Source organism: Apodemus sylvaticus, chromosome 13 (genome assembly GCF_947179515.1).
Source record: "Apodemus sylvaticus chromosome 13, mApoSyl1.1, whole genome shotgun sequence".
Lineage (NCBI taxonomy): Eukaryota > Metazoa > Chordata > Mammalia > Rodentia > Muridae > Apodemus > Apodemus sylvaticus.
Window position 1 is genome coordinate 70,728,440 of NC_067484.1, and position 24,476 is coordinate 70,752,915.

The 24,476-nt window shown below is 45.9% G+C and overlaps 1 protein-coding gene across 1 annotated transcript in view; it reads right to left on the minus strand.

The window, feature by feature from the left end:
- Nucleotides 1–1,398: 1,398 nt before the first annotated feature.
- Ctnna1 (catenin alpha 1) overlaps nt 1,399–24,476 on the minus strand; it is a 126,519-nt gene continuing 103,441 nt past the window's right edge. The window contains exons 10-18 of the mRNA XM_052155317.1: nt 18,883–18,975; nt 14,980–15,136; nt 10,352–10,552; nt 9,610–9,761; nt 5,680–5,790; nt 4,378–4,559; nt 4,114–4,219; nt 3,130–3,264; nt 1,399–2,521 (exon numbers count right to left, since the gene is read on the minus strand). Coding sequence (XP_052011277.1) covers nt 2,234–2,521; nt 3,130–3,264; nt 4,114–4,219; nt 4,378–4,559; nt 5,680–5,790; nt 9,610–9,761; nt 10,352–10,552; nt 14,980–15,136; nt 18,883–18,975 — 1,425 coding nt within the window. The 3' untranslated portion in view covers nt 1,399–2,233. The remainder of the gene's footprint in view (nt 2,522–3,129; nt 3,265–4,113; nt 4,220–4,377; nt 4,560–5,679; nt 5,791–9,609; nt 9,762–10,351; nt 10,553–14,979; nt 15,137–18,882; nt 18,976–24,476) is intronic.

Genomic DNA, 24,476 nt, shown 5'->3' on the forward strand with positions numbered 1-24,476 from the left:
ACTCTGCATATATCTGCAGTTGGTGGCCTGTCCTTTTACAAATAAACTTGAGGCAAGATCTGTTAAAAACTAGAAGTCTGGTGGTGCCAGTGCAACAAGTGACCTAGTCTCGGTCATTCAAACAAGGTGTGAAGAAGTGTGAAACAAAGCCCTGTGGTCCCCGGGGATGTGAACGCCACCCAGGAACTGCACACACACAGGCAAACCCGGAAGCCCTTGGCAGGTTGATGCATGCAGATGGTTGGGGAATGGGGAGACTGTGGCGTCAAGAAGCCACAGCCACGACCGAGGACTTTGGTGATGTGAAATCACTTGTGGGTTTGTTTTCACTTGGGCAGGATGCCTGGCTGCTGTGGAAGGAAAGGGAGGGGCAGGAGACACTGTTAAAGAGCAGCGGCCTTCTGGAATGCACGCACACAGGTCCGAGCCACTAGCACAGTACAGCAGGGATGGTGGGGAAAGGCTCTGGAGAAGGCGCTGTCATGTTGAGTTCCTCTATGGAAGCACCGATGTGACAAGGAATTAGGCCTGGCAATAAGCACCTGAGCAAGCTCTAGCAGTACAGCAGCCCAGCAAGCCTCCCCTCCTTCAGCTGTGACATCACGACCTGCAGGCAGCTGCCAGGTTGGGGGGACATTTGCTAAGAAGTACTAGAGGAGGGGGTTTGGGCCCTGGGGAAGCGTGCAGAGGTGGTCACAAGCTCAAGACCTGGCACGTGTTTTAATCTCATTTTGGTTTTGGGCCAGAAAATGTGACTGGTAATAGCAGCAAGGTGGAGAAGAGCGTGGGGCTTCAGGCATGGGGAGTGGGGAGCAGAGACAGCAGGTGCGCCTGGCCAGAGGGAACAGCCCAGTGTGTGTGTGTGTGAGAGAGAGAGAGAGAAGTGACCCATGGACCATTCCTCCACAGGTCTGATAAGGTAGCAAAGGGCTTGTCTGTCTGACTGACTGTGGAAGGCAGTCACCTTGACAAGGGGCAAGATAAGAGATGACTGAAATGGCAGAACAGAATCTAGGAAGGTGACAAAGGCCACAGCCATCTTTTGGGGGAGTTCCAAGAGGGGATTTCTAGTAGGAAGGGACAGGAGATAAGCCAGGAAATGGAGTCCACCATTTTCAGTCATGGTTGATGCTGCTGGGACTCTGGGCACATGGCTTTGACTTGAACCCTGAAGAATGGTTATAAAAATTCCCAGGCCAGGGATACAGGCTGGGGTACTGAAGGAGACCTGACCCCTGACCCCTGACCCTGCTGGGCGGCGGGAGCCTGCGAGGTCCTCCCGAGAGATACAGTCACTGTCCCCCCTCCCTCCCTCCCTAGGCAGCCGTCCTGGGCAAGGGGCGAGGAACACACATCTGATTCTTCTTGAAGGCAAAGGACAACTTCTGCTCCATAGACTTAGTTCATAATGGACTTTATTGGGAAAATTAGTGTAAAAAACAGATTCATAAAATTTAAATAAGACAGTAAAATCTTATCTTGTAACTATGGTACTTGCTATAGTAATCACAAATAAGGCAGAGAATAAAGTATCACCTAAGCAAACACTATGCAGTCAGGCCTCTTTGCCAGCCCAAAGCAGGAAACATTGCAGTTATTAGAAGTGAGCCCGGTGATGAATTTGCATTTCAAGCTGGAATAACAGGGGGAGCATGTTCTGATTACAGCACCACAACATTCTAGCCTGAAAAAAGCCACTCTATTAATGTCCCGCAGTGGAGTCCATTAGTAACTGGAGCCGTGCGTCATAAGGAAAGCAATCAGTTTCCTGGGTAATGCGCTTTATTCCTTCCTATAGTTTACTCCTCCCTCAGAAGGTCTCTGGTAGCTTCCCTGTCAGCCTGTGTAAGGTGGCCCGTGGTTTACCCTGGGTCACCCTTGGCCATTTAGTTCCACACTGCCCAACAGCAGTGTCCTCCTCAGGCGCTCACCCCTACCTAGAAAGCAGACCCTCAGCCTACTCAGAAATGTGACCAAGAAGTTAATGTGGTACTCTTTGGTTACAGAACTTTTATTTCCATTAAACTTATAAAAATATAGCTAGAAATATATTTTTGAATTCTAAAAGCTTTTTTTTTCCTAACCAGCTTTAACACAAACATGTCCTTGCAAAATCCACCACCTGGCTGAGTTTGAAATCTGCTACCTCCCTGTGGAATACAACAGTGTTCTCTACTTAGCAAATGCATCTGAGTGGAGCGTGCGACTTCTCGGACCCCAGGCCTGTGCAGGCTCAGATGCTGTCCATGGCTTTGAACTCGCTGAGGGCCTGCACGGGGTTCACGTGCTTCTTCTGAGAGGCTCGCTTAATCTTGGTCTGCGTCTCATCCTGCTTCTCTCTCTTCACCAGCGGCTTCTTCTCAGGGGCCTTCATCTTCCATGACACGGCAGGAAGGTTGAGGGACGCCATGCCCTGGGACTTCTGGTATTTGGTGGAAGCCACGTAGGACGCCTTCACCGTCTGCACTACAGCGTTCATCAAGTTCTTGGCTGCCTGGATCAGGGACATGGCGCTGTCCACCTGCAGGGACGAGTGAGCGGTGACGAGGCTGACTAGACCTGCATGCGGGCCCGGCCCACCCACCAGGACAGGGCCGAGGTCCCCATGGCACCATGTGGGCCTCTTATTGCTCTGTCAAGGGCAGCTCTAATCCACATTTGAAAAGAATCGGTGACGACACAGAATCTCATTTCCCGTCCCTGGGGCGGGAGCTTTGTGGACGGTGCTGAGCGGCTGCAGGGCTGTGGAGCGCGGCACCGTGGACGGCGGCAGGGAAGCCGCGACGTCAGGCCACTTCCCAGGAACACTGACTCCCACTCTGTGGACATGAGGTCTTGTCCCCCATCAGAGAGTATGGAGACGTGCTCTCAACAGCCCTAGAAAATGTCTCCTGCTCTTGCCCACGGAGGAGGACCGCAGAAGTGTGGCCTGAGGAACTGCTCCAACTCTTTATGGGTAGAAGCTGAGAAAGCAGCGGGCACAGTTCTAGTTGGTAATTTCTGAGTAGGGTTAATTACTCTTTTGGGGGTGGGGGTTGGTGGCCAATGGGCAAAGCATAGGGACAAAAGTCTACTCTGCTACAGACACAGGTCGGGGACTGGCCGGTGTGTCTCCCTGCTGGCGCTTACCCCAGAGACGACAAGCTCTCCGCCAAGGTTCTGCACTTCCGCCTTGACTTTGCTGCAGATGTTGAGCTGGTGGCAGTACAGGGCGATGCGCTGAAGGTAGGCCAGCAGGTCCTGCTTGCAGGCCGAGTCTGGGCACTGACAGGACAAGAAGCTCAGCACCGAGCAGCCCAGCCCCAGCCCAGGGTTCCTCCTCAAAGGGCAAGTCCATTATCTAGGGTACTGTACCCAGGCTGCACAGAGCCCGCCCCCACCCTGCACTGCAGCACTGCATGGCATATGCAGATGGCTTTGACTTTTTTCTAAGATGCCACTGAAGCAGGGCAGATTCAAGTGTGATCTGCACTCTATGACAGTGCTGATGGCTGTGTGCAGAACGGAGGAAAGGATAGGCCGCGGTGGTCCCAGCAGGTAAGGGATCAATGGAGCTACTGATTTCAGACAGGAAGAACAGGTGTTGTCAAAATACACGGTCCACAGGGCTTTTTACTGGGTGGGCAAGAATGACTGCCAAATGCTGGCTTGAGTAATGAGGGGCAGATGTCGCCCAGCCTGCAGCCTGGGTGACACAGTAAGCTTGGATGACTCGAAAAACACACAACGCCAGAAAAAAGCCACAGCAAGGGCTGTGAGGCTTCCTGGAGGCACGAAGGCAAACGCGAGACAGAAGCCTGGACCGGCGCCCAGACCTCCCAATCCCCCAGAAAGCCCAGGGAGAGGCTCTGATCCACCAGGTCCTGTGGGGGTGGACGCAGCAGGGTCTGCTTCTCCCCAAAACTGAAAACAAACCAACCCAGTAAAAGTTGGTTTTAAGGATGAAGTGGTGGAAAGTTTGAGATAGACACACCCAACTCCAGAGACTTGTCAAGTAGGAGTTGAGAAATCCTTAGGATTGATTAATCCCGGGATTAATTAAGTAGTTAACTCTGGCCTATGAGAATACTCGTGAACAGCTTCCTCAGCCACAGGCCACGCAGGGTCACTTACGTGGTCCGCGATAGTCCGGCCCAGCTTGTCCATCCTGGATCCTGCCTCAGCAATTTTCTTGGCAGCACTGATGACATCAGATGTGTTCTTCAGTGGCCCTTTGCCTCTGAAAAGAGAACAGGTCCCTGTCTATGAATCCGCTCCTGGTTGGAGGTAAGCGGAGAAAAGATGTCTACAAGGCCGCAGGGCCCTGGGAGGTCCTCAGCCCCTCTCTGCGGGCTACGGGCTGCAGGGGTGGGGGCTGCAGGGGTGGGCTCTGCTCACCGGGTGAAGTCGGTCATCTCCATCATGATCATGCACATCTGCTTGGCCAGCACGATGATGTCATTACCGCTGTCATCCCACTTGGACACCTCCGCGTCCAGCTTGCTCTTTTCTTCCTGGAAGCTGGCCACCTGTTCTGCAATCTTTGCCTTTTGCTCCTGAGGAAGCTGGGCCATGATCGCCTGCAATCACGAGCAGAGACTGAAGATCTCACGTTGCACAAGCAGGGACCGAAGGTCTCACGTTGCACTAGCAGGGACCGAAGGTCTCACGTTGCACTAGCAGGGACCGAAGGTCTCACAGTGCACTAGCAGGGACCGAAGGTCTCACAGTGCACTAGCAGGGGACGCCTACAGCAGTCTACAACACGGGTAGGGTAATCCTTTAATGGCTTCATTTTGCCGGGAGGGCTATTTTCTCATTTTGCAGGAGTTTACCGCAGCCTAAATTCCCGACCCACTTTCAAAATCGTGTCTGAATGTGGAGGGAACAGAATGGGAGGCTAACTTGCAGGCTTCACCACCACATCTGTGTGTCTGACCAACTCCTTTATAAGTTTCCAGTTTGCTGCTGTCTGTGGCAACAGGAGAGGATGGATGAGTGGGTGGAACCCTTCCTGTCGGGGCCCTCAGCAGACATTTCCAGGTTTGGAAGGTCCATCAAAGGTAGTCTGAGAAGGCAGCAGAGAATCTGAGGCACATACACCTCATCTAACTAGCAAGCAGCACACTGGAGACCAGCCGCCAACTCCAGCCCATAGGCCTGAGCTCCACCCTCAGCACTCAGTACTCACGACCCAGGAGGGCCTACAGCAGGGACACGCGCATGGAGTGACTCCCTAGAGTCTATCTTGACATCCTTCCAGAAATGCGGATTGAAGTGACAAACTGAAGATTTAAAGACCCCAATGCGGACCATGGTGGTGACTGGTTTTCTTGGATGTACTTGTGGGTCTTTGTTGTTGTAGGTTTTTAAAGGCCATGAATTTAAGAGCACATCCCTATGGTTATCAGTGCAATGAGCAGAAACATTTGAGTAGTTTGCTCCTCGGCCTTTCCTGACTCCCGGGGCACAGCTGTCGGCCCGGCTTGCTCATGCCCTGCTTCTAGCTGAGGTATTTTATAGGAAGCCACAAGTGACCAATGGTTGCCAGGACTTGGGATTTTAGTTGTACTCCACAGGAAAAAAGAAGATCAGAAAATGGCATTCTGAATATAGTTAAATATCCTAGAAAAGGGCCAGGCCTCACAGAGCCAGAGAGCCTCTCTGAACAAGTCAGAGGACCAGGGACCGTGACCTTACCCGGGCGCTCTGGCCAGCTATGAGCTGGTCGTCTTCTGTCTGCACACTCGTCCTGCTTCTGACATCAAAGTCTTCAGTTTCGAAGTCAGAGTCATCCAGCTCCTCAGGTGTCTGCGGCCAAACAAAAAGCCACGAACCAGTCAGCCATGCTTCCGGCTGAGAGCCCTCAGCCAGCAGGGCAGAGGCCCAGGTGCAAACTTGTCACCAGAGAGTGGTGTCTGCAGCCTCCTCACCCTCTCTTTGTAAAGAAAACTCCTCATACAGGACTTAGGGTTCAGGCTGGCCTCTGAATGACCTTTAATACTCTTTCCCAAGGAATCTACATCTGTACATGAAGGTAGAAATTATCCTTGGCCAAAAAGCTTTTAAAGAAGAGATATTTTTACACAAAGTAGAGCAATTTCATAAATGCTTACTTTATGACAACAAGAACATGACATAAATTAATGCTGGGCTTTCTCTTTGGATGCCAAAGGCTATTTTGAGGAATAAAAATTATTCCTAAAGTCTAATTTTTATCAAACGACAAGAGACTATCGCAGAGGAGAGTTCAGTGCACACCAACGGGGCCAACAGCTGGTGCAGTCCTCTGCAGTAGTTAGTAGGGAACAATCGTGTTCTGCACAGAGGACCAGCCTCTCCTGCTTAGCTGCTGACTTGAGACAGTCATCAGGAAGAGCTGGCAAGCAGAACAGCTGGGGTTGGTGTTGGCCCGGATGGCCGGCCTGCGACGGGGCAGCGAGGCCTCATCTCTATAAGGCCCTAAGTCAAGCCATGCCCATGGGGCCTGAAGGTTGAAGGCTGAGTCTACCCGCGAGGTGAGCACAGTACTGGGCGGGACCCCAAGGTACTACAGAGCCAGAGTTCCTGTCCCTGAGTGACTCTGGGGTTCTGCTCAGCACCTGAGCTCCAGCCTCAGACCGATGCCCTGTGGGCCGCTAGGTCTACGGGGCTTCCCGGGCAGCAGCCAATGGTGCCTCCCTGCCTACCCAGAGCCTCGCTGGTCCTAAGGATTGCTTTTGCCAGGAAAAGGAGCTGTTGTTCTCTTTCCTTCTCTTTCCTCCATTCACCACTCACTCATCTAAGAGTGAACAGGAGTAAAGGGCACAAACGAGAAAACTGTATGATTTACTACATGAGCGGTGCAATAGACAGTCACCATGGTGACTGGAAGCAGGCAAAGGTTTTGTGAGGCAGCGGGAACATGCAGGTAGGAGAGTGTGGGTAAACTGAAGTAAAAGAACAACTTGGCTCTCTGGCTGGATCCCAGCGCAGGGGACAGCCCTGGGAGACAGGACACTCAGTCTGCAATAGCAGACTGTCCAATAACTGAAGCTGGGCTCATGTCCTGAGCTACGAGACTGAGGCAGAGGGACAGCACTAGGGAGGCTGCGTTGCACCAGGGTGGGATGCCTGTGTGGGTAAAGACATGTGCTGCCAAGCCTGAGCACCTGAGTTCGATCCCTGGGGCCCACAGGGTAGGAGAGGACTGGTTTCTGTCCTCTGATTTTCATACATGTACACATAAAAAAATAATATCATCTAAAAAGAAAACCAAGTTCCGATGGGCTGAGTGAAAAATGCCGTGTGGGGCCAATCAGAGACATCGGTCCTGTGCATGTGCCATGTGCACATATGTGTCTGTGTGCACATATGTGTACATGCATGCTGAAGATGGAATCTGGCTCAGGTTAATCAATACTTGGTTTTATCACTGAGACTCACTTCCCAAAAAAAACCAAGCTGACTGTTGACTAAAAGGCAGTGATGGGGACAGTGACAGTGTGCGCACACACTAACGCTAAACTGGATCACCAACATCCTAGCTTCACCTGTGCCCGTTCCCTGCCAAGCCTACCTTCCCTGAGAGTCTATCACTGTACACGCACCTGGAGGCCCAAAAAGAGGAAAGGCCTGTCATCCTTCATTCCAGCACAGGACTAAACGTAGTTAGAAGCAGCCATTAATATGTCGGGCCTGTGCTGAAAACACTTGCCTGCTTATTTTATTTCATCCAATAAAGCCATTAATTTTTTAAACACTTTCTGTGTCTGGGAGTTGTGTCTTCGTGCATGGTTGACTAGAAGAGGCTTGGGATTCCCTGGGACTGAGCTGCAGAGGTTGAGTCACCACGTGGGTGCTCAAACTCTCACCAGCCAATGCTTCCAGCCTCTGAGCCATCACTCCAGCTCCGCAGTACAGCATGGGGGAGCGGGGTAGAACCCCTCCTCTCAGAGAGAGAACACCCAGACTGCTGCTTCAGAATGGGGCTCTTAGCTGGACACCTCCTAGGGACACACTGGACAACTCTGCTCCCAGTGGCTTTAACATGACATCCAGCCACAGAAGTATGTGGATCACTGGACTATTTGTAGCCTTGGCACCCATTAATGCTGTATTATAACTAGCTGCTATGGATAATTCTGACCAGACTTTATAGGAGATAAAGTACTTCTGCTGTAACTTGGAACTCCAAGGACAACTTGCAGGAGTTAGTCTTCTCTAGCCTTGTGGGTCCCAGGATCAAATTCAGGCCACAAAGTTTGATAGCAGACACCTTTACCCACATGAGTTCTCTGTCAGCACAGCACTGGGCGTCTTTGCTATCTTACAGCTACGCCCACAACCATTCCTACTCTCAGTGTGCTGGGCAGACGGGCAGCTTTCCCGCCTCACCCAGAGAAGGTGGTCTTAGCTGAGTTTTTCAATGCCTCATACAAACTGGAAGCAATAGGCCTTCAATACGTTCCTGACTGACACTGCTGGCTAGGTAGATAGGGTTAAAAAAACTGGGATGGAGTCTCTGCCTACCACCTTGGAGGCTTGACAGTGAAGGTATAAATGAAACTCAATTGACTGACCAAACCACATAAGAGCAGGCAAAGCTCAAGCCATGTAGCAGGTGGGAATCATATTCTAAATGCCTGTTCTGCAGGGCCTGCAAAGAATGGGGGGAGGGGCGGTAAAGCCCCCATCTTTAGAGCAGCATACAAGAGATCAACATGTTCCCAACTGACACTGGTTAGCTTCTGCGGGCTAGATAGATAGGGTTAAAAATGGCAGTTTGAGCCCAGGACCTATTTGATGGAGGAACCTGCAGACTCAGAAGCCCCCTGTTCACAGGGAGGTCTCAGGACTTTGTGCTGCTTTCTCTGAGTGGGTCACAGAAGCCCTAGTGCTAGGGCTTCCACTTGGCCATGGGCCATGGAACATCATGGGGGAAGGCCATTTGTTGGACTCTTTATCCTAAACAGAGACGCTAACCTCCTGCCTGGGTTCCTCTTCAAGGAGAGAAGCGCTCCTTTTGGGCAGAGTACAGTAACTTTACCTACCTTGAGAAAATGTTCTCTGAGATTTAAGACCATTTTCTGTAGTTTCCCCTGTAACTCAAACTTTATTCTATGATTATCCAACTAAATTCCCTAAATTAATTCATCAAGCCCAACTCACGTTAGATTTCTTTTTTTGTCCATGTTTAGGTTCAATCTCATTCTAATAGCTCTTAGATTCATGGATTTAATATATTGCCACTGTATCTGAGTTCCAGAATAACACACTGCTCAAGTTAGCAAATGATAAAAAAGAAGCAATTAAAATGCCTGGAAGTTATCAATTATATCCTAAAAGTATTTGTATGCCTATTATTTTATCTGAGTTTTTTTTCAAATAAATCTTCAATATTATCAATTTAAAAATTGCCTGGAAGGGCTAGAGAGATGGCTCAGCAGTTAAGAGCACTGACTGATCTTCCAGAGGTCCTGAATTCAAATCCCAACAACCACATACATGGTGGCTCACAACCATCCCTAATGGGATCTGACGCCCTCTTCAGGTGTATCTGAAGACAGCGACAATGTGCTCATATACATACAAAATAAATAAATAAATCTTTAAAAAATAAAACAACCCGTCTAGAGCACGGTTCTTCACCCTTATCATCAGCACTGCTTTCCGGATGTCCCGAATGCCATCGTACACCAGGCGCGAGGCATCGATGAACTCATTCTCGTCCATTGGCTGCGCTGGGTCTGTGCTGAGGGCTTCCACAGCTGCTTCCACTTGCTCAGTGAAACGTGGCATGACTACAGAGACAAGAGGGACAGGTCACACACCACAGACGACACTCTACCAACCTTTTCCTGAATCCTTGGAGAGACAGTCAAGGTCATGACTAAGAGCCTGTAATCTGCAAGGACTCAAGCATCATCTCAGAGTCTTTGAACTAGGACTGTGTGGTTGGGAAGTTGAAATGATACTATCGACTTTGAGGGCTTAAGAATGAGAACTACAACAGGCTGGGGTAGTAGTTTAGTGGTGAAGTGCGTACCTATCATGTAAGAGGTTCTGGGTTCAATCCCTAACACTACAGGAGGAAGGACCTACCCTGATTTTGTATGCATTCACTAGTAGGAGACAACTCAGAAGTTTATCTCAGATACATAAAAAGAATTTGCTCGTGAGCTGCCTATTAGCCAATGTCCTACTAGTACATTGAGCCACTTGGTGTGTGTGTGTGTGTGTGTGTGTGTGTGTGTGCGTGTGCGCGCGCGCGCGCGCGCGCGCGCGTGCGTGCGCAAGCACAATCCCCAGTATTTGGAACAAGAGCACAGTCTGTCAGAGCCAGCCACGGTGGGGACCAGGAGAACCCTAGGAGGCGGAACAGTCCTCAGACCTGTGTTGGAGAGGAGCTTGGTGGCTTCCAGAACCTTTTCTGTGTAAACTCCTGGTTCGTAGTTGTCCATCTCCGAGGTGACTACATGAATGACTCGGGCTGCCCGGCCCCGAATGGCGCCAGCAGTGCGGTCTAGCCCATCCACGTCTTTCTCCTGGAGAGCGATAACACATTTGTTCACATCTTCCAAAATGTGGTTCTCTGGGGACAAAAAGATGAATGAAGGATCAGGTCTTTTACTGGAAGGTGACATGGTAACACAGCATATTCCAATTACTGTGGAAGAACTTGGTGCCATCCACCTGTCAGGTTTTATCTGAAGGAGCCAGGCACAGTGGCATACATTTGCATGCTAGCACGCAGAAGGGTGAAGCCTGAATCTAGAGTATGAACCAACTCTTGCAAGTGTCCTCTGTTCTCCAAATAAACCCCATGGCATGAGCACCCCATATGCCACACACATGACATAATACAAACTAACACATCATCTTCAATAACCAAATACATAATGTAACACACACACACACACACACACACACACACACACACACACGACTTTCAAGAACTCCTCTTTTATTGACTGTCATTGAATCCAGCTAAATTGACCAGAAACTCCTACTAGGCACACAGCTGGATTTCTTTTCAAAGCATGACACTTTTCAGAAACCCCAGAGCAAGTGCTCCCAATCTCATCTGTAATAGTGAAAGGGAAGCAAGCCGAAGGCCAGGAACCTGTGCTGAGAGGAACAAGCAGCAAGCCGTACACAGGCACCATGACAGTTGGGGCAGCCCCAGAAGGGGCGAGGGGCAGATACACAGTGCACATGAAGGCTGCACTGGGTGGCAACATCAACTTCTCCTTTTCTGGAAAGCGTGACAGCGCTTAGAAGTCATGTCAGTTAAAGATATAACTTCTGCCAACAACAGAATGTAGCATAGCAGGTGCAGAGAGTTCTAGTTCTTGTACAAGAGCTAGAACAAACAGAACAAATCAATCTGTTTTAAGAAGCACACTGGGGCCAGGTAATAGTGCCCACTTTAATCCCAGCACTCAGGAGGCTGAGGCAGGTAGGTCTCTGGGAGTTCAAGGCTAGCCTTGTCTACACAGAGTTCCAGGAGAGCGGCCAGGAGTATACCAAAGGAAAGAAGTGGGAGGGAAGGAGGGGGGAGGAAGGGAGGGAGGGAGGGAGGGAGAGTGTGGGGGGTGGGGGAGAAGGGAAGGAAGGAGGACTTTAACATCATCCTAAGCATCTTTTAAATCCAAATTCCCTACATGCTAAGTAAACAAATGCATGCTAAGCCTGCCATCATTCAAGGTAATGTTGAAACCATTTTTTTCGGAACCCAAGATTACAGCAGTGGGAAAGTCAAAGGGGAAGAAAAGATTCTGATTTAAAAAAACCCAAACAACCTACAACCCAGTGTTTTTTATATTAGTTAGATCCCTGTTTTAGGGTAGTTAACACTTTGGAGGAGGTTAATACATCACATTCAGTGATGTACTCTATTAAAAACATCTAGATATCTATGTTTTCAAAAACAAACCCCAATTTTATTAAATCCACACATACATTTTCCCCATCTTGGTCAAAACCAGAGAAGGTATGAAGCAATGAAGAAGGCCACTTAAAGAAGCCGACCATGACTGTTAATCTCAGGAATGACCCGTGAGGTGGCTTACCCACTAGGCAGCACTGCCCTGGGTTGGAGGAAAGGAGCCAGGCGGTGGTGGTACACACCTTTTATCCCAGCATTCAGGAGGCAGGCAGATCTGGTCTACAATGTGAGTTCTGGGACACTCAGGGTTACAAGAAAAAACAAAAACCTGTTGTGGGGAGGTGGCGGGTAAGTACAGTTCCTTGCTGCTTCCTGATCACACACGGGAGGTGACAGCTGCCAGGACCTCTCTGCCGTAACAGAGACCCTCTGCTGAACTGTGAAGCCTCTCTCCTAAGTTACTTCTCACATCAGCAACCAAGAAGACAATAAAAACAAAAAACAAACCACTAATATTCTCTCTAATCACCAAGCAGCTGTCTCAAGTATTGTTTCCTTCCGTTAAAGGAAATTCTCATCTACAGTTTTGTTTATTATAATTAAAAAAAAAAAAAGCACAAAAACCCCTCAGTATGAAAACCAGACAGGGCAGGGAATAATCATGTTAATGGGGGTTAATTCTGGCTGTGGGCCTGAAGGGATCTAGCCTCACAAAGCAGACTAGCCTATGGCACACCTACGAGGGTTAGGTGAGCTGAGTGGGAAGACCCATCCTAACCGGGCAGCACCGCCCCAGGCTGGGTCTCGGCTGGAATCAAAGGGGAAATGGCAGTGCCAAGCCTGGCAGAGCACTGCGGGAGGCCTGGGCCCTGAGGGACTTACCAAGGTTAGTTAAACTGGAACACGCTACGGCCTCCGACACTTGTTTATACTCACAGAAGAACAGTACTCAACCTCAGAGACCTTTTGCAATGAGCAATACTGAACACAAAGACACTCAATTGCTCAAGAAGGTGAGAATAAGGGATGGTTGGTGCTCAGCCCTAAAGGGGACATTCACACAACCCCCTCTGAGGCTTAGGGAGCGTCTAGGAAGAAGGGACTCAAAGATGCATCAGACAGAAGATAAGGAAAGGCCAGTCCAGTGAGATCTTTTGGTTATGACAGCTGTTACAATAGGAACTCAATTGCTGGCACTGGGCCTATCAAGAGTCAATTATGGGTTGGGGAGGGGCTCACAGGCTCGCTAACAGCTTCTGATAGAGGAAGGGAAGTCACTGTACATTTGAGCACTATAAATGGACTGCTTATCTGACCAGGACACACCCAGGCACCAGCTCGGCCAGCCAGCTCTCCTCACTTGCGTTACTAATCGCTACTGTTCTTCAGCAACCTTAAGTCAGAACAATCAAAAACACAGAAGAGGCAGACATCCTAAATTCAGATGCACTCTTCAAGAGAACAATTCTATGCTTGAATTCACTAAATAGAAACTGGCTCGATTATTTTGCACTAAGTCAAAACGCTCTTAAACTCATTTATTATCAAAAATGTTGAACCCATTCACTAAATAAGAGTGGATCTGCTCAAGGATTTCTTTACTGGTCTTCTGTTTTATATTAAATAACCTTAAAAAAATCCTGTCTAGGTCCCACTAAATGCCTTTTGTTGTCTGATTTGAAAAATGTTATATGAGGAACACTTTTATTTTATTATATTTTACTTTACTGTAAGAAAAAAATGAAAATCCCTGGAGTGTAAGCTCAATAAACATACTTTAATATAAAAAAACTGTAAGAAAGTAGTATTTATCCAGAGGGAACTTTGCATTTAGATTTCCAAATTTGTTGTTTGCTTTAAAATGTGCTATGAAGGTAGAATGTTTTTCCCTAAGCCTATGCAAAAGAATAATTCCATACTTCACGGGGGAAAAACAACAGAAGGCCAAGATTTCCCAAAAAGGCCCGTTGCTGCATTTTTGGCACTTGCAACAATGTGCTCACAAATGAATTTTTTTGTTTTAAAGCAGTAGCAGCATCTGCAATTTGGCAGTCCTGCAGCCACAGTTTACCCTGTCTTCCTGCAGCTAAGCAGCCTGCACCAGGCTTTCTCAAGTTAACCAAAGCTACCATCTCAGGAAGGACATGCAAAGCCAGAAGACATTGGTATGCAGAGCACAGCGTCCCTTTATATAGGTCACTGCTGGAGGACTGTGCTGTGCATGGACTTAAGTCTGCTTCTCTTTCAAGCCCCACTGCCACTCACATCTTCCACATTCCAGCCTGTGGGTCCCTGGGGTGACAGGTAGTCTCAGCTCTACAGGATGCAGTCACTGAATCTGCCCACAGCACTAGCTCAGGAAGCCTGGCGTTTCCAAGAAGACAACACAGCCAGGGTAACAGAGTCCATGTGAAATGGAAATGCATTTAGTGTTTCTCAACTCTAAGGAGACGGGGTTAAAATTCATTTGTGAGCTAAAGACCAAATTGCATTTGACAGACATGTTCTATATGAATGCAATTTACTATGTCATTACCAGTTTATGTTTATATAATGAAATCAACTGTTTTTCTGAGGTGAATCACCCAGATTTATTTTTTACAAGTTCATAATTAAATGGCACTTAAATATTTCCTCTCTGTTTTCTATCTGTGCATCATGCAGACACATTCTTTGGGAAAGTAGTCAGTTAAACTAGGATCACTTCAGAGACTGAAGCATTCCAAGAAGGGAAAGAGAATTCTCTGCAATAAACCAGCTCAGAGAGCTGTGAGGCTCCTCCCCTGAGTTTCACAGTCTCGTTACAAGTGATCAGTGACACCAGGACATAGGTCTCAACTAAAGTATCAAGACAGGTGGACTGTTACTTGACACACAGGTCATAGCCAGAGGGTGGTAGTCTACACCAGCAATGAGAAGTTCTACTAGCCCAGTAACCAATGCTTCCAGGATGAACAACAGCCCCACGATGAGGGAAAGAGTCCTAGGTCCAACTCCCCCTGCTCAGGACACAAGTGTGGAACCGGCACGCTATTGATAAGAGTTTCCTTGCCCAGATGTGACAGTGTTTTGTCTGTAATTATGACTTGGACAACAACTGTACATGCCACTTTAGGGAACTGGTTCATTACCTGAGACAGCCAAGAAGTCATCAATGGAAGTGATGTCATCAACAGCATCTGTGAGGACGCGAACTTGCTTTTCCCACTGCTCTTTGAAAAGATCCATGTTCTCTTGGGCCAGTTTACTCTGTGGCTTTGCTGCTAAAGCCAATGCAGCATTGATAACCTGCAGAAGACAGTAAAGTAATGCACATAACTTACTATCACAGCCATGCAAACCAATCACATGGGGTGACTTGGTCAAGCCTGACCCCATGCGCTCCGCCACAGGTTGTACAAAAGTACTGAACAGCAGGCCTTAGAAATTAACGCAAAGCAGTAAATTTTATTTGAAAACAACAGGCAATTATAAAATAAGTGAAAGCTCTCTCTAATTCAGCCAATCTATAAAGGCAATTCTATATTTTTTTCCTCTAAGACTTATTTATTTTATGTATGAGTACTCTATGGCTGACACACTAGAAGAGGGCATTGGATCCCATTACAGATGGTTGTGAGCCACCATGAAGTTGCTGGGAATTGAACTTAGGACTTCTGGAAGAGCAGTCAGTGTTCTTAATCACTGAACCATCTCTCCAGTCCCCAATTCTATGATTTTTGACATTAAATTCCAGGTTTTTTAAACATTCATAGAAATGTACCATCAAAAATTACATAATTAAAATTATATGCTACATATGATTAAGTATACTGCTTCCTTCTTTTAAATATTTAACATCATTAAGTGTATATTAAAACATTATTATTCCTTTTATGGCTATCTTACATTACTCGCCTACTGTGGGGTATTTAGATTCCTAACAATTATCCATCATTATTACAGAAGTAGCAATAATGTCCAATAATACATAATGTGTAGTTCCAAATGCCAAACTAAGTAGAATTCATTCATGATAAAAGTACTGTATCCCAATTCCAAGAACTCCTTTCCCTTTGTCATTTTAACAGAGGTATATCTAACATAAAAAAATTCCACAGAAAAGTATATAGTCTGCTACATATAAGTAAGAATCTAGGACTGGGGACACAGCCCCTGGTAGAAAGCTTGCCTAGAGCGGGGCGGTGGTGGCGCATGCAGTCTAGGAGTCAGAGGCCGGCAGATTTCTGAATTTGAGGCCAGCCTGGTCTACAAAGTGAGTTCCAGGACAGCCAGGGCTATACAGAGAAACCCTGTCTCCAAAAAAAAAAGAAAGAAAGAAAGAAAAAAAAACAAAAAAACAAAAAAACAAAACCAAAACCAAACCAAACCAAACCAAACAAACAAAAAAGAAAGCTTGCCTAGTATGTGCAGGGCTCTAAATTCCAGTCTCAGCACAGCATGTGCCCGCCCCCACAAACATTTTATTGATATATAATTTATAATTCATACAATTCATCCATTTGAAATATAAAATTCAACGACAATTACTACAGTCACAATGATACTGCATTTAATTCTACCATTTTTTAACTCTTAAAAAGAAGCTCCAAATGCATTAGTCATGGGGAGTCAGAACTTGCCATCTTCCCTTTCTCTCCTTATCCCATCTTCTAGTAACTACTAAGTTATTTCTCTATTCCAAAAGTAGTAAGTGGCAAGGGTGCACTGTCCTCCTCCTCGTCCTCCGGGGAAAGCACCTAGTCCAGCTGTGAGCCATGGAGGACAATGTTACCCACTTTCACTCTTCACAAACAGCCCACACTGAGGGTTTTTTTTATTTCTAGTTTCTAAACATGGCCTAGGGAGACAAGAGGTACTTCTCTTTTCTTTCTCCAAAAGATATACAGAAATGTTAAGTATGTGGAAAAAAAAAAACAAAAAAAAAACCTTACCACCCTTAGCCATCGAACATGCCAATGGGGACTCTCCTCATTCATCTAGGTAACTAGAACTAACTTAGGAGAACAGAGATAAACAGCCAAAACGTTTGTATTTCCAATACTGAAGATGCCCAGCTCTGCATGTATAAAGAATAATCTCTCCCAGAAAAGACCTTTTACTCAGGGCACACCCCTAATGCCAAGTGTGCTCTGGGTCCTATATCTAAAACTCTGTCCTGAGGTCCATCTTGAGTGAAACTGCAAAGGAGAGAAATGAGGCCGTGTGTGGTGGGCTCTATGCTGTGCCAAGGCTCATGATCTCCACCGTTTGCACTGCACTGACTAGGTCCTCCCTGTGACTCTTTCTTCCTAGGCTTTAAGATCATTTATATAAATACTCTCGGTAGGTGTGATCAGCGTATGTTACCATCTGTTTCTGCAGATATGTGGAAGTATTGTCGCTTTTCAAACATTTTAAAATGAAACGGAGAACCAAAGCTATTAAAGTGTTGGAAGGATAAAATGGCAAACTTGAGGGGAAGAAAGTCCAATCTTTAGATATCTACTCTAAATTTATTTCATACAATTTGGCCATCCAATCTACTGTATTTATTATCTCATAGCAATCAGTCACTGGAAAATTTTATGACGGTATAAAGCTGGTGAGATGTTTATCAGATGGCAGGGCCTTGTAAATGGTCCATCACAGAAGGCTTGAGTGCTTTCACATCAAAGAACCAAGGGACAGTGTCATGGTGCATTTAAGGCTGCAGTCTTTACATAGAAACCCCATCCCTGAGACCTTTGGTCCATTATCACAGTTCCTCTGCTTGACCCCCCCACCCTCCCCCACCCCACCCCCGGTCTATGTCTACTGCCAGGTTGGCAGGACATGCAGAGAGAGGTTAGCCTAATTCTTAGACTGTGCTGTAAGCATTCTCCACCTGGAAAAGTGGAAAAACGTGACTTAAGATTGTTTAGAGATCTGAGTGGCAGGGAGAATATCTATCTCACAGGAGGCAAATACACTGAATATTCAAAAACACTTGCTGGGGCCGGTAAGAGGGCTCAGCAGATAATGGCTGCTTGCTGAAAAGCCTGATAACCTGAGTTCAGTCCCTGTGACCCATGTAGTGGTAGAAGAGACACAATTCTCACAAGCTGTCTCTATCCTCACACCATAAGTACATGCAACATGTGTAAGCACACACCAATAAAGTAGGGAAAAAGGAAAGAAGAAAGCATTAGTTATTTTATGCACTTACAGTCTTTCTAGCATCCCATACACTCAGTCCAGCCCAATTACCCACCTTCCCAAGTGTCACGATTAAACAGAAACTCTTAGCCTTCACTTCAGTAGCTGGTTCAATCAGGTTACTACTATCTGTATAAGACAGGCAGCAAAGTAGACTAGCTACTTTGTTTGTTTATTATACGTACGTACACTGTAGCTGTCTTCAGACACACCAGAAAAGGGCATCAGATCTCATCATATGGATGGTTGTAAACCACTATGTGGTTGCTGGGATTTGAGCTCAGGACCTTCAGAAAAACAGTCAGTGCTCTTAACCACTGAGCCATCTCACCAGCCAACTAGCTACTTTGTGACAAAAGTGTCACAACTGCATAGGCTGGTCAGACACCTGTATTCCACACACATAACACATGCACACAACAATGCATGCGTGGAGAACAGAGGAACTTGAAGTCTGTTCTCTCCTAACCACCAAGTAGGTCCAAGGTCATCAGTCTTGGCAGAACTGAGCCATCTTGATGACCCTCTTCTATGCATTTTAAATTAAAGGCAAAGAGGCAGTAGCATATGATTAAAAAAAAAGATTAAATGATTAAATTTTTCCAATCTATGGTTTATTTGTATCAGGATTTCTATTTAAAACACCCTTTTTAAAGGGAGGGAGGGAGGGAGGGAGGGAGGGAGGGAAGGAAGAAAGGAGGGAGGGAAGGAAGGAGGGAGGGAAGAAAGGAGGGAGGGAGGAAAGAAAGGAGGGAGGAAGAGAGGGAGGAAAAGCAAACTTAACAAAATAAATTTCCATCCACTCTACTAAGATCCCCCTTAGTGGAGACACCGCAGGCCTGCTGGCCTGACCTTACCTGAGGACAGAGCGCCTCTAACTGGCTGGCAGACATGCGAACGAGCTTTACGCCTTCTTCATTATTGGAGATTGAACAGGCCAAGTTGGCAACCTGTGAGAAGGAAGAACATAAAAATGCCTATGAGCATTTTTCTCTTTTGACTGGCAAACAGGGCAGTAACTGTGTCTTACTCTGGCCTTCCCAGAAGAGAGAAGCTACAAGCACTGAGGAGCCTCGCTCTCAGACTGCAGGGACCTCACAATGTTACATTGTAGGCTGGTATCAGAAGAGGTGGCTCACAGGCTTTGAGTGAGCTCTTATCTGCCCGAACAGTCACAATGAGGCAATTATAAGAAAAGCCAAGGAACACCAAGGAAGGAACTGTCAGTATCCACAAATAGTAAAATTTGTAGTTCTTGAGGGGAGAAAAACGAAACTCCAAATTGCTGTTCTCCTTGTCATATAAATTCAAGTTAAGTTTATTTGAACACAGGTAAATCACGATTTTTAAACATGATAAAGGTCACAGTGAAGTGGACCAAATGAGCCAGGCGTGGTGGCATGTGCTTTTATCCCAGTACTTGGGAAGCAGTGAGGTCTGTGAATTCAGGCCAGCCTGGTCTACAGAGAGCTCCAGTACTTCGAGGGCTACAGAGTGAGATTGTGCCTCAAACAAAACAAGCCAGATGGGACCGATGCCACCCTCCTCAACAGTGAAGGAAATGATGACCAGGGAAGCAATGAGAGCCTTCCACCTGGTCACTGGTTGGACTTCCTTGTCCGGCAGGGTTTACTTTTAATGTAACCCTACCTTCCTCCCAGGTCGCTATGCCACAGCGGACAAGCAGAAATGATTTTCTACAGGTTGTATCATAGTGTAGCTTGCTAGTGTTCTAGCTGTCCTAAAAATGCTGCTCTTTAGGACTAGCTATACCATAAGACCCTATCTCAAAAAGAGGAAGGGGGTATTCTGGAAAATGAATAAAAAACTTGCTATCACCACAAAGCCCCCTGTGAGGCCAGAGAGCAGCACGGCCGACCCACTGCCTCTCTAAGCTGCTTTCAGTGAGCAGGAAAGACAGTCAGACACTGGGATTTTGCTTTCTACCATCTAACAATTTTATTTCAATTTATTTCAATTTATATTATCTCAAGTTTGTGAATCTTAAAACTTACAATACTTTCAAAACCAAGAAGTAAAGAATAATGTATTCTTGATTATAGTCAAGACACAGGGTGGTAAGGGTACAGTAAAATGGTTAAATTCTTTAAGTCATTGTTGCCTTGATAGAAATCTTATAAAAAGGCTACAGAAGACTTCTTCTTTGTTTAAAACATTATTCTAAAATGTTCCTGATATACTGTTAGAGCAACAATGCTCTCGATGAGGACATGCTTGTTTTAGGCCTGGGAGGAGGAGGTGATGTCACCAACTGTCCTCCAGAGATGGATAAGCTTCAATTCAACACACCCAGAAAGACTACTCATGTCTCACGACAAATGTGCAAATGCAAAACCTAGACTGCAGCTCTCTGAGAGGCCAGCCTTGTATTAGTGCCAGACCTAGCTTCCTTGAAAGGGAATACAGGGAAGGAAAACCTTCACACCTCTTACTGAGGAAAACCTGGACCTTTAGATTTGGGACAGCAGTGAATACAACTTTAAAAAAAAAATTAGTCTGTGGGGAAAACAGCTGAACTCAGCAGGCTGTTCTTCAAGGTCTCAGCTTGAGTCCCAGCACCCACATGAGCTTGCAATGCATCTCTAGTTCTAGAGGCTGTGACATCCTCCTCTGGCTTCCACAGGCACTGGGCATGCGAGATTAAATAAAATCAGTGTGAAGTCTTTAGCTTGACAGGCACAGTAATGCATATCTTGTGACCCCAGCAGCAGGGGGAGCTAAAGTAGGAAGAAATTATTCCTAGGCCAGCCTAGGCTACACAATAAAAACATAGTCTCAAGTGTGCCTGAAGATGCAGATTTCAATCCCATCTCGGCAGGAAGGTAAGCTGGAAATTGGGCAAATTAGTCAAACCCTAGCTTTTAAACCTTTACAAAGTAAAACAGAGTGTGTTCAGAGGTGGGCAGCAATTCTGTAATAGTGTGTTCACTTAGTGTTAAGGTCTGGGGTTTAATCCCTAGTATGTCCAGATGTATCTGGGAGGTCGCAAGAGAATCTGACATTTGAATGAAAACAAGCAAGATGCACGGGAGCATTTACCACCACTCCCCCGCCCCTACAGCAAACCTGAGGCAGGTTCTACTAAAACAGCAAGTATGTGGCAGCAAAACAAGAGAGAAAGAGAGAGCTCAACCAAAACAGTTAAGAACTGAGAATGGGAGTGAGTGGCTGACACAAACAGGCTGGAGGTGGGAGTGGGGGGGGGGTGTGAGAGACAGACAGACAAAGGAAAACCTCGTGGCACAGATCAACCGCCTATCAGTGGTAGTGATGAATGCTCTCAGTTCTTTCACATAAAAGGTGGTAGCAAATGACCTTGCCATTAAAGAATAATAATCGTCTACGCTTATTATTTTTAAAGTGTTGAAAAATCAATCACTCAATACGTCATATGTCATATGTAAATCTCACGGAAGAATTGTTTCTGAAGAAAACCCTTAGGAGGGGCTCATTCCCCAGTTGAGGAAAAGTTGCCTGCGAGGTTGTTTAGCACGTCCACCCCAATACTTCAGTAACCCAAAGTCCATATAAGACTCAAGCTTACACTGACAGCCATTGTTTACTTGGTCCTAGCTATCCACATATAACATTATTATATGTATTTCTGTTCAAATTAAACCATGATAATCTAATTTTAGGAAGAAGCAAGGTATAAATAAACATCACTAGTAACAAATAGAGAACAGGATTTATAATAGTGAATTTATTTAAATGATAAATTATTTTTAAAGTTCCCTATTTCTAAATCTACCTAGCTGCCTAATCTTACAAGTAAACCTAGAAATGGTGCCTCACTAAACGTGGGATATCAGTCCCATTTCCCAGTGAAAAAAAATGGAAGCTCCTCCAGTTCTTTGAGTCTTATTAAAAAGAGGTCTGCCCAACTCTGCCTCCCAGTACTGGGATTAAGGGCAGGTACAAGCTTGCCTGGCAGGCCTGTGATCTGTACTGTAATCTAACACAGCCAAGGTTTCGTAGAGTTTTCCTTAATCCTTCCTACCAGGATCCAAGAGAAAAGATGCTGCTGAGGCCTCTGAAGAGAAGAGTTTCTGGAGTAGTAAGATGGCTCTGTGGGCAGAGGCACTCACTGCCTCTGAACTGCTGTCTGAGCTCAAAGGCCCATGTGGTAGGAGGGAGGGAGGGCGGGCTGGCTTTGTTGACTTGAGGGAGTGCTAAGTTGGGAGAGGAGAAAGACTGGTCTGGGAACAAAGAAGACTCCTTAGTCTCATGCACAAGACCCTCAGACCTTTGTTAACTGTTATTTGCTAGAGGTTCAGCCTGCCAAGTCACGTGGACCCACTGAGAAAATACACAGCCAGTCCTAAGATCAGTGTTTAATTCAAATGTTCTTCACAGAGCCTTCAAGGCTACTTTGCTACATGTTACTACATACAAATTCACAACAAAAATCAAATACAGATCATTCGATTTGCAGTCAAAATACACATTTCAAACTAATAAAGTCATACCCCATGAAGTTTCAGATAATGAGAAAACTGGGAGAGAGCCCAACAGTTAAAGGGCTTCATCCACTTTGTAATTCTTAATTCCCAAGGCAGCAAATGAGATGCAACCAGAGTGCAGCAACCCCTTCCTAAGGCCATGTCTGCACTGCCTGAGGCCGGAGAGAGGAGGGACACTGCGTGACAGACACATGGCATCTTCCCTGCGTTACTCTTATGAGCTGTAAGTCTGAAGAGACCTGGATAAGTGAACAAGAAGACAGATTGTTCTTTGGCTCTTAGGATACACACAGGAAGCAGGGACATGGAGGTAAGGAGACCATCGGGAAGGACACATTACATCAGTGGCAGAAAGGTTTCTGACAGCACACATTTCTACCTTAGTATACTTTCAATTAAAGACTAACATAAAAATATCATGAATCTGATATGAGAGAACAAATAAGGTACAAAAGGTGCTTTTGTCCCAAAGCACTGCCTGTTTATAAGCAGGTGAGAGAAAACACACAGCACCCAGCCAGCCACTCAAGCCCTCTGCTCCTCCTCCCTATCAATGACCTTGAGGATATCTGACAACTATTTTATTTAAAAAAAAAAAAAAAAAGCAGGCTGTCCTGCAGGGGGGTCAACAAGTTCTACTAATGGCAAGTACAATGCAAGAGTCAGTCCTAAAGCCTGGGCAGACCCTCAGAAAGAACAGTGGAGACCTCACAGGAAACTCTTCACTACTATTTTACATGAAGCACTTGAATGGGATCCAATAGGCATCAGAATCACAGTCACCAACACTGTACACATCCTCGATCTTGTAGTTCATACATAACCATCCACTGTAGGCATGTAGGGCCTTCCACCTTTGAGTGAATGGAGCCATCATATCAGGAATGATATTACTTGGACAACTTTACAGGGCACTCTCACACTAAAGAACTTTTGTATTCTACTTTATATCCTTTATATGCTATAAAGAGAAATTATTTATATTAAAGCAACACACACACACACACACACACACACACTCTTAAAAACCAATTTAGTACATCTGCTTTGTTCCAAAGTTGTTAGTTATGTATTCTTTCAATACATAATTTTTTCCAAACTACTCAATAGTTTTGTATCCATTTCTAACACTAATAAAATGGATAAAAATTTTTCAAATATTCCTTCAGCCCATTTCATTATATGAACCCTACCTTATATATGAACTATACCTATACCTCATAAAATCTGTATTTACTTTTATCTTTCTCCCATCCTCTATTAGAAGATAATAGCCACAAGGGTGAGGATCTATTATTTATTGATTACTACACCTCTGGTTTTCGTTTGTTTGTTTGGTTTTACTTTAGACAGGGTCTGACTATGTAGCTCTGACTGTCCGGGAACTCACTCTGTAGACCAGAGTAGCGTTGAACTCTGTGAGATCTTCCTGCCTCTCCCTGTATCCCAAATACTGGGATTAAAGGTGTGAGCCACCACTCCGAGTTTAGGAAGTTCACAAATGTTTCCTGATTTAATCTTTCTAAATTTTCTTTCCCTTGCAATGTATAAAAAAGTTGTTTAGATTTTTGAAAGAGTCTAGCTAAGTAAAATGAAATACTGCTCAAATCTGTCATTTAAACTTCTTTTTATTTTTTTAAATCTCCATATTTTTCTCAACTTCACATCCCAAAAGATCTTATCAGGCTGGAGAGATGATCAGTGTTTGTTGCATCATCCTAAGAACCAGACTCAAGGTCTACTGATGAGCCAGACAACCTGGAAGACCTATAAATCCTGTGTGCACAAACAAATACACACATACAAATAAATGTGCACAATACTTCTATATAAAGATTACTTAAAATAATACACAACACAACGCTCCGTGTTTGCCGACTGCCTATGCACAACTGAGGTAGATTTGGATGCTGGCTGAATCTGAAGAATGAGCATCTGCATAATATTTACTGAACTCTGAGAATGAG